Source organism: Fukomys damarensis, unplaced genomic scaffold, assembly GCF_012274545.1.
Source record: "Fukomys damarensis isolate Sample0158 unplaced genomic scaffold, DMR_v1.0_HiC HiC_scaffold_14, whole genome shotgun sequence".
NCBI classification, from domain to species: domain Eukaryota; kingdom Metazoa; phylum Chordata; class Mammalia; order Rodentia; family Bathyergidae; genus Fukomys; species Fukomys damarensis.
Window position 1 is genome coordinate 69,611,810 of NW_022900926.1, and position 10,318 is coordinate 69,622,127.

At 32.1% G+C, this 10,318-nt stretch overlaps 1 protein-coding gene across 3 annotated transcripts in view; it reads right to left on the reverse strand.

The window, feature by feature from the left end:
* Positions 1-10,318, reverse strand: part of Rev3l (REV3 like, DNA directed polymerase zeta catalytic subunit) — a 122,613-nt gene that overhangs the window by 91,187 nt on the left and 21,108 nt on the right. For 2 of the 3 annotated variants that reach the window (XM_010630829.3, XM_019208449.2), the window contains exons 4-8: positions 6,623-6,719; positions 3,453-3,547; positions 2,428-2,532; positions 1,516-1,600; positions 1,268-1,419 (exon numbers count right to left, since the gene is read on the reverse strand). In XM_010630829.3, coding sequence (XP_010629131.1) covers positions 1,268-1,419; positions 1,516-1,600; positions 2,428-2,532; positions 3,453-3,547; positions 6,623-6,719 — 534 coding nt within the window. The remainder of the gene's footprint in view (positions 1-1,267; positions 1,420-1,515; positions 1,601-2,427; positions 2,533-3,452; positions 3,548-6,622; positions 6,720-10,318) is intronic. The other variant, XM_010630830.3, reaches the window with a different exon arrangement.

Here is a 10,318-nt window from a genome sequence, read left to right on the forward strand (position 1 = left end):
TGATATAATAGGGCCAGGGATTTAGCTCAGTGGTTCTGGTGACTGCCTCACAAGTGCAAGGACCTCAGTTCGATCCCTGGTACCAAAAAAAACAAAATAAAGTGATATAATAATTCAGCCATGAAGAAGGATAAATTATACTCAAGTGAAATATATAAGTCACACGTGTAAATACCAAATAGTTTCTCTGGTGTGAAAAACTGTAATAGTACGTAAGATCCTAATGGTATAATTGACAATGTGTAATAGGAAGAAAAGGGCTAAAAGTGTAGGGGAAGTGGGAAGGATAGGGGAAAGGAAAATAATATGAGAAATGGAAATAAAGTTTTTGTAAATAGGGAAGGGAGGAGGAGGTGAAGGGAGGGCAGGGGTATGGGGAAAAAATGAGAACCAAGACCTGTCACATAAAGGTACGAGATCCCAAAGATGAATGTAACTGTACTGTATACCTACAATGTACCAATAAACTCAACGAGGGTGAAAAAAAAGGATAAATTAAGAATCATTTGTAGGAAAATGGATTTCTTTTGCTTGTATTTTTTAGGAGGGTGGTGTTTTGAGACAGGGTCTCATTATGTTGTTCAGGCTGGCCTTGAACTCACTATGTAATTTAGGCTGGCCTCGAACTTGCGGCAATTTTCCTGCTTCAGCCTCCCGAGTGCTGGGATTACAGGCGTGCACCATCATCCCTGGCTGGAAAATGAATGCATCTTAAGACCATAAAGCTAAGTGAAACAAATCAGACACAGAAGGTTAAATATCACATGATTTGTCTTATATACAAAACCCCAAATTTAAAGAGAAAAATGAAAAAGATGACTGGAAAAATGGAGGTGGTCTTTGTGGACAGGGGTAGAGGATCTAAAGATGGGGGAAGAGGCAATGTTTGGAGGGAAAGAGAAAATAAGAATGACTAAAATGTCATTTGTATATGTATTGATTTACCAAGATGAATATAATTATGTATCACAAACATACTGAAAAATAAATTTAAAAACTAAAAATATACAAAACAGTAGTATGTATCGTGAGCACACATACATAAGAAAATACAAAGACATATATGTTAATGGTTTGCACCTACTCCGGTAAAGAGCTTACCTTTAAAAATGTTGAAAGGATAAATGAATGGGAAAGAGGATTTTTGTTAAAGCCATTATTTATTTCTTATGGGGGGAAGAAAACCCTAGCGAGCTCAGCTGAATATCTGCTAGATCTCAGATGTCTGTTACAGTATTTTTCTGAATATCTGAAAAGGAAATCTCACCTTTGCTCAACTCTGTGTCTTTGTGGACTTCTATCATATTGGCTGGAGTACACTGAAGCATTTCAGGAGACAGAATGTCAGAGTGCAATGTTAACTCAGCAGAGAATTCTTGGGATCCATCACTGTAGTCCAAAGATCCTGATAATGTTCTGCTTGATAACATGATACATATGTATCATACATAATATCCTTTATAACTAATATACATTAATAAAATTAGTTCTGAGATCTAATTAATAACCACTTACACAGAGAAATCCTTCTGTTTGAGAATTTCCTGAAGTCTCTTCTGAAATTTTCTTTCACTTTCTGTTGCTGGCACAAATCTGCGATCTTTGAATTTTAAAAGTGCATTAAAAAATGTAATAGCAAATGAATTCTTTTCCTTTCCTCCATAGTAGCTTTAAAAGTGACAATTTCTCTTGACACAGATAACACCACCTAAATGTAATCCTACTATAATAGAATCAGACAAAACAGAAATGGATGCTGCTGCAATTATAAAACTAAGCACTTATAGGATGTTCATAATTAAGTTCTATAATCATAACCTAAATCTAAAAAAGAAAAACACTGCCCTACTTATAAAATGCTATATATCCCGAAACTAGAATTTTCTCCCTTATATTTGTTTAAAAAAATAAAAAGTCAAAACATTTTTAGTGCCCTAGACATTACACTATCTAACATACACTTGCCTTTTGAATTGTCTTTTATTTTTCCACCTCTATTTTTAAAAGTCTGTTGCATCTGTGCTATCAATTTGAGCTTTCCCAAATTCTTTTTCAGTGTAGTAACATTTAATTATAAATGAGTATTTCTCAAATACCTTTAAATAATGATCAAAGAGTTTAGGGGCTGTATTTTATGGTTGTATTTACAAAGCTTAATACACTAAACAGTGTTTCCAAATTGGGATTCATGGTTTTGTACAGTTCACCTGGAAATACAGAAGGCTAGAAGGGTACAATAAAAGGACACTTTGAAGACAGTTGGAAAGATAATTACTGGTTGTACAGTACTGACAACAGAAAAATATACAGAAAATTTAAAGTTAATTTGAAAAGTAAAATCTAGTTTTATATGAAAAATACACAACAGCTAATTTTCTATTAAAATATTTAGTTTAAAAAATCGCTGGAGTATCATTAGATTTATACCTTGTGATTCAGTTTGGCTAAATTGAGAACCTTCATTTCTATTTCTTCGCCGTTGCTTTTCATCTTCCCAGATGGCTTGTAGACCAGGGTTTCCACCAATTTGAGCTGTAACCACAATACCAACAATACTTCACTACTATAAGGGTCAATGTGAAAAGTTCATGCCTAGCAAAAAATCTAAACTTTGATAAATATTGCCTTTTAAGAAAAATAATTACTTGCTTTATGTGATAAAACAGAAAACTACCCCATCCTACATTTATTACATTACTCTTTTTTTTTAATTTCTTCCTCTTAATTTTGCAAAACCTAGCAAATACATTAAATTCAAACAACTGATGAGAACCAATAGACCAAAGAGTTCCCTTTGTGGTATATAATCTGTATATAAAACAACTGAAAGCCAGAGTATATTAAATTATTTTATACTCAGTAATTTTTTTCCCATTAAGTTTACTGGCACATTTAAGATATACAATAGTTACATTCATCATTGGGTTCTTGTAACTTTACACGATGCACTTTAGTTATTTTTTTCCCCATTCTCCTGACTTCCTTTACCCCCTTCAATCTTCCCCATTTACAATGATCTTGTTTACATTTTTCCTTTTTTCGTATTTTTGCTTTTCTCTTATTTCCATTCCCCTACCCTTCCCACTTCCCCTTCTCCTTTAGACCTTTTCTATTTCACATTATCAATTATACCATTTGAACCTTATTTACAGTTTTAATTTTTCAAATCAGAGAAACTATTAGGTATTTCCTCAAGTGTGTCTTATTTATTTCACTGAAGAGTATGGCCTCAATGCGCATCCAAAGTATCACACTTACTTTAATTTCATATCTAAGCAAACACATCCCAGTGAGTACTTAAATGAAAAAATAATGACTCATCAGAAATACAGAAGCAATTTTTAAAATATTTTGTAACCTGGATAATATACTTGTCTAGTAATATTTCTACTCTATTTTGGTCACTAAGTTTTACAAATAAAAATATGTATTAAAAATAATTGTTTATGTACACTCAATGTCCAGTCGATTTAAGATGTCAGCAGCTACAGCATCCACTTCTAATTCACACGTACTCTGTGGTTCAACACCTTCCAGTATTAAAGAGCTGTATAAAAAGAAATTTAAAAATAATAATTACGATAGAGCAAAGTTCATGAGATTTTTCTAAGACTATGTCTAGTTACCAGAAAATGATTATATTAATTCACAATTACAACATAATTGATATTATGTGTATATATAAATTTTAAAAATAGGGTGAAAAAAAATAAAAAACCTATTATTACTGACAATCCTGTTGAAATCTGCAGCAGTGTATTTCTACATATTTTGGTTCAATATATTTTATATATAAGAAATATCCAACAATTTAGTATGTGGTCACGCCCAGGTCAGAATGGAATGGGATAACAGAGTGACCTATCAAACACGATACACATATATTTATAAATGTGTGTCAGTTGTCTAGAGGCATTTTCTTCACCTATTATAGATTATTTTCAAAAAATGTGAAGAAAATATGCAATAAGAGATGAGGGAAGGTGAGCATACTAAAAAATGGATAAATAATACTCATTCTCCTTCCTTCCCTCAAATACCAGTGAGCTGAGGAATGCTTTAAAATTCTTTGTTAAGTATGGAATTGATAAACCACATGAATGTTCAACAGTGGAACCACAACAAGCAAAAATGATGACATCATAAGATCATTAACTCTTTATAAGAACTACAGAGGGCTTTTTCCCTCTAATAGCCTTTAACTCATCAGACCAACTTAAAGATTAGGAAGACACCACATAGTTCTCAGTGCTTGTCAGAATGAACAGCCAACATCTAGTGCAGATCTCAGTTTACTCACTCCAAAATTTAGCTCTTCCACCAAAATTAGACATTGATATGAAAAGGAGAGAACCATGATTTTACTTGAAAGTGAATAATGGCATATTTAAAATTTGATTTTGAAATATTTTTAATGTTTAAGAGAAACGTATTAGTATTCTATTGTCTATTCCTAAAAAGAACAAAAGAGGAAGAAGAGAAAAAGGAAAAATTAAAGAAATCTGTTAAACCACAGAATTTTTACTACTCAAATATATATGTAAACACACATACACATACATCCCACCTCTAGTAAAGGGCACATTAGCTATGTATTCCTTTAACTTTTGAGAAAAAATAATTACCAAAGTATTCTGTCCTGATCACTTACATAATTTAACAAAATCAGTTTTGCTGTGAATTTAAAGGCCAGATTAAATAGTTAATGGTCAACAGTTTTCTTGTTATACTAAAATATTTTGTAATTTGAAAAAAAACTGTATTACAACTATCAAGGATGAATGTTCCAGGAGTAACACCTTGTTAAAGGAGGGCAACAAGAACATTAAAAAATGTGATCTCACAGTAGAAATTTACAACTATCCCTTGCCCTTATTACCACAAAATCACAGATATTCAGGACAGAAAATGTTCCCTGATAATGAAAATAGCTTCTAAAATAAAGTCTGCTTGCAGTAAATAGAAACAGTATGAGTTAAAAAAAACGAGTCAGCAAATACATTAAAGGAAGAGAAGAAAAACTTGGTAATTAGATAATTGCACCTTTCTGAACATTTCTGTTCACAGCTAAACAGAAGAGACTGAGGACTCACTGAGGACAGAGCTTAAACACCTGTAATTTTAAAATCTTCTCCCTAGATGGGTAGCCAGGGTTGAGATTAATAGTTAGGCTCTTCATTTTGGGGGCTTTATCACTCTGGTGAGTAACTTCAAAAGCCCATGACACATGGTAATTTACACTGAGCTAGACAATAAGGTTAGCAGAGCTGCTGACTTAGCATCCCTATCTCATTATAATTTTGTTGCCATTTATCATGGCCCTTGCAATATGTTTGTAAAGGAAAATCAAACATTATTTACATGTAAAACAAAAAAGAGGCAACAAGAAAAAAGTGGTACAACTGTGAGACCAGCAATCTTTAATTTGATATTATCTGTTATTTGCAATTGGTGAAATTACAGATTTTCATTTAATAAAACATGATAAAAATATATAGCTATCTTGTTATGTATTATAAATTCAAAATAACTCTCCTAATTGTACTGGTTGGCCTCTTCATATCTTTGCTCATAATTTAATCTCTTTTTCTTTTTCCTTTTTCCTTTTCTCCTTCCTTTTTTGCAGTGCTGGAAAATGAACCTGGGATTTTGCACATAGTATTGGGTTAGGGCTCTACCGCTGAGTTATGCCAACAGCCCCTGTACAACTTTTCAAAAAATAATCCAGGCTTCTTTTTTTTGGTACCAGGCATCTAACTTCCAACACTGGGCTTGCTAGACAGGTGGCGGCACCACTGAGCTAAATACCCAGCCAAATAGGCTTCTTAAAAATATTTTAAATGCAACAGTTTCCCCAAATTTACTCCTAATGAGTGTAACTTTACTAATCTCATGACCTAACCAGAAAGGTGTTTGTTATAAAAGGACTTCAAAGTACAAATACACTTTAATTTTAATTGATCATGAATAAAAGAAAGCCAGTAGATGCAGCTTTAAAAACTAGGAGATCACCTAACTGTGATGATATTAAAAAATTCTCCTGTATCTGGCAGTATGAAGAAACTAAGAAGCGTATGTTTATCAAAAAAATCCAAACCTTGTTAATGAGCAGAATCAAGAGTCACTGACTGTCCACATTACTTAAAAGTCTTTATCTTTTCATTTAATGAGATTCTTTAACTTGAGGTATTAAAGAAATTATTGTTAATATGGAAATTCTGTCGAGCATATATTAGAGATCTGAAACTGTATAAATTAAGCTCTAAACAAGTACTTTTATGATATTTGTCCAACTGCTGATTAGTAAATTCACGTATTATAAAAAAAGCATGTAACCTACCTACCCAGCACTCTTCTGCTTAAAAAGCATCAGGTGACATGCAGTGAAAAAGAGGACAACCAGTACCAATGACCAATACTCTTAATGACCAATACAATGATGGAGAAAGCTTGGGTAATGCTACATAATATAAAACAGAAATCCCTTATTTTAATTTAGATAAAACTATTGACCGACAATTTAAGATCTCAATTTAGAAGGCATGATGAAGATGGATGCTAGAGAGAAATGTAACATTCTACATTTAAAGAATTTTTCAATTCCTTTACAATATTAACTGACCTTGGTATTTCATCTTCTTCCCATCTAAAGAAAGTACCAGCAAGGGAATTTCCTGATAACTGATTCTTGGGTGATCCAGTTGCAATCAATGTATTACCTAGGAATAAAAGGTAAATTTAAATATTCTACTTTTACTTTGTACACAATTACCCTTTTAAGTAAAATAATATACAATCTATGTGAGCAGTTCCTAAAATTATGCCCTAAAAATTCATACATATATAGAAAAATGTATGTACAGTTGAGAGTAATAGTTCCAAACTAAGAATTGGGGCCTGTGAAGAGGAGAAAGTATTTGTAACATACAGATATGAGGGAGAAGTGGCTATATTTTCATAGTACAATAAAAGTCGGATACATTTGAATGTGCTAGTATATGCTTAAATTTTATTTGAAAGGTGAGGATGTAGCTCAGGAAAAGAACACCTGCCAATTATGCACCAGAAAAGCAAAAGAAAAAAAAAGGTTTAACCTTATTTGAAAAATAAAGAATTATGAATTTTTAGACTTTAAATCACTAGAGCACTCTGTATGAGCCTCAACTAAAATTATAATGGAACTCTCACATGAAATTCAAAGCACACTTCAATACTAATTCTGGAACAAAAAGAAAACACTAAAAGCATTCTAGAAGTAATAGCAGTAACTCTGACTAGAAACCTCAGGCAAATATGAATACAAGTTGACTTGCATTTGAAGAATAGGCTACACATGCCTGCTTAGAAGTCACAGTTTCAGAAATGGAGTCCTGAGGTCACATTTTGGATATAGACTCAAACTTTTGCACCCTTTTTTGTTGTCTCTTGTGAGAATTTAAATTTTCAAATGGAAGTTGAATGAATACATCAAAAAGAATCCTAACATTTAAGATATTAAAGTTTACAAGTAAATCTAATACTTCAATTTTATTTTATTAGCTTAATCACAAAATGGTGTAATTACAATGAGATAAGGTACTCTTTGCTATTTCAAGAAAACACATACCAAAACAAGCAGCTGATTTTATATACATTCAGAAGTTTTTAAAGGTTTTGCTACAGCATAGCAAAGCATTTGTAAGAAATTACTTTATAATTTGTAAATAACAACATAAACATTATTTTCTAATAAATTTATATGAATAAAAAATCAACCACAAGTTTACTGATTCAGAGTTACCAATCACATTATAAAAGTTCTAATTTTAGATCTGGGGATATAGTTCAGTGGTAGAGTGCTTGCCTACAATTTGTGAGACCAGCACCAAAGAAAACGAAAAGCAAAACAGAACAACAAAAAACATAAAAATTTAACTCATTTTACTTACACTGTGTATTGTTTTAGTACATTTCTTTAAAGAATATTAAAGCCATCTCAAGTATAATATTTACTTATAATTTCTTTCCAAATACAGATGCTAAAGGAACAATATAAAATTCCGCTCAAAGTATTTTTCCATTCAAGACCTTTTATATATACCTCATTTTAATAGTTATATATACATGTAATAGGCATTTATTTATCAGAAGGACCTGGAGTTTAACTGTAATGTGTGAGATAACATGCAAAACAAACTGCAAAAAATATTCACCTCTTTTCATAATTATGATGTAACTTTTTATCTTATACCAAACAAAAAATAAATGTGACGAATGAAAATGCAAATTTTATTTTATCTTACTTTTTAATTTCTAAATGAATTTCACATACTTCTCCCTTCAAATTTGTTATAACTTTTGCTTTAAAATAATTCTTCTAACTACTATTCTAACTAGCTTTTATAAACAATTCCTTCTAAATACTATTCCAAAGTATCCAGTTTTCATAAAATGGTTTATATCTATTTGCTATTTCAAACTCCTCCAGTGCTTTCCTACATATTAGAGGGGAAAAAAGTTTTGTAAATATCCACTGTATATATTCTAAAAACTTTTCAATTCCTCAATCCTTAAATTCACAGCTAAAGTTGACACTGATAGTGACTTTTAAAAAATTTTTCCCCAATAATCTTTCATGTAGAATAATTTTAGATTTAAAGAAAAGCTGCAAAAATAGTAGATTGCTCCATACATTGGTCACCTGGTATTTAACATTTTATGTTAGTGTGACACAACAAAGAAACTGACACGAGAAGATTGTTATTAATTACACTGTATTTGAATTTCAGCAGTTTTTCAAGTAATATCCTCTTTCTCTTCAGCATTCAACATAGTTACCCTGAATTGGTTGTTAGATTTCCCCAGTCTCCTCTGGTCTATTTCTTATCTTTCCTCTTTTTTCATGACTGAGGTAACCTGTAAATAATGATCTCCAGTCTGAGTCTGATGTTTTCTCACTGGTTAGTTAGAATGGGCTTTTTGGAAAACATACCACAGAAATGAAGTGTCCTTTTTATCAAATCATGTGAGAGAGTACACAGTAGTCACAAGATATCACTGGTGACATTAAACTTAATCATATGGCTAAGGAATAGTGAAGTATAGTTTCACAGATTGGACAGTTAGCTATGTATCCACCACATCAGTATTGTACAGAATAAATCCTTCACTCTCTAGGTAGTAACTGATTTAAAGAAATAAAGTTTGGCCCCAGAGTCAGTGTCCTCATTGCTCTAATTTATTCTCTCTCTCTCCTTCCTTCCTTCCTTTCTTCCTTCCTTCTTTCTTTCTTTCTTTTTTTGACTGGGGATTGAACCCAAAGTCTTTGCATTGAGCTGCATACAACCTCAGCCCTTGCTAAATAAATAAACTGCCCAAACTCAGCTAAATTTTCAATCCTCCTGCCTCAGCCTCCGAGGCATTAGAGTCAGGCATGACTATATACAACTATTCTGCTGTTTATATAAAAAGCCAATCTATGAGAGGAGTACTTTAATTTTATATCTCTCAATATTAACTGAGGCTAAATAAAACAGCCATAATCTCAAACATTTCATTCTAAAAAACTTGACTTTTAAAATGTCTTTTATTAACAATATATGAAACAGGTTTTATACTATAAAAGATGTTTAAGTAAATAGTTTAAGTTTCAATAGTATTGTTTTTCCTCTGTAGAAAAGAAAAGATATTTTTCTTAAGTAAACTTTCTGAGAGCCACCCCCCATCCCTTTTGCAGTCAACACTTCCCTCTCTTGTAGAACGTGGTAACTAATCCATCTTCCACTTCAACAGTTTTTGGCTTTTTTTTTAGAATGTCCTATGAATGAAATTATGTAATTTGTAGCCTTTTGGTTCTGGTTTCTTAATAAAACAATTTAAATGTTCTCTTGTGTGAATTAGTACCTGTTTTTGTTTTTTGGGTTTGGTGGGGAGTAACAGGAAAAGAATTCAGAGCCTTTTTCACTGAACTACCTCAGCCCTTTAGTAAATTTTAAATTTGAGACAGGACCTTGATAAGTTGCTAAATTGCCCTAGCTGGGCTTCAACTTGCCATCCTGCTGCCTCAGCTTTCCATAGTGCCGGGATTTTAGGTGTGCAGCACCACACCAGGTTTGAATCAATATCCTGTTCCTTTTTATCACTAAATAGTACAAGTTTGTTCATCCCCCATTGAATCTTAGTTGCAAGTGTGAATAAAGTTCCTATAAACGTATGCATTCAGGTTCAGTTGAACTTAAATTTTCAAACACTTGAATAAACATCAGTGGCTTGCTTTTTTTTCCCTCCTTTATTTCCCTCTCCCTCCCTTTTTTTTGCTTTTTTTTTTTTTTTTTTAAAA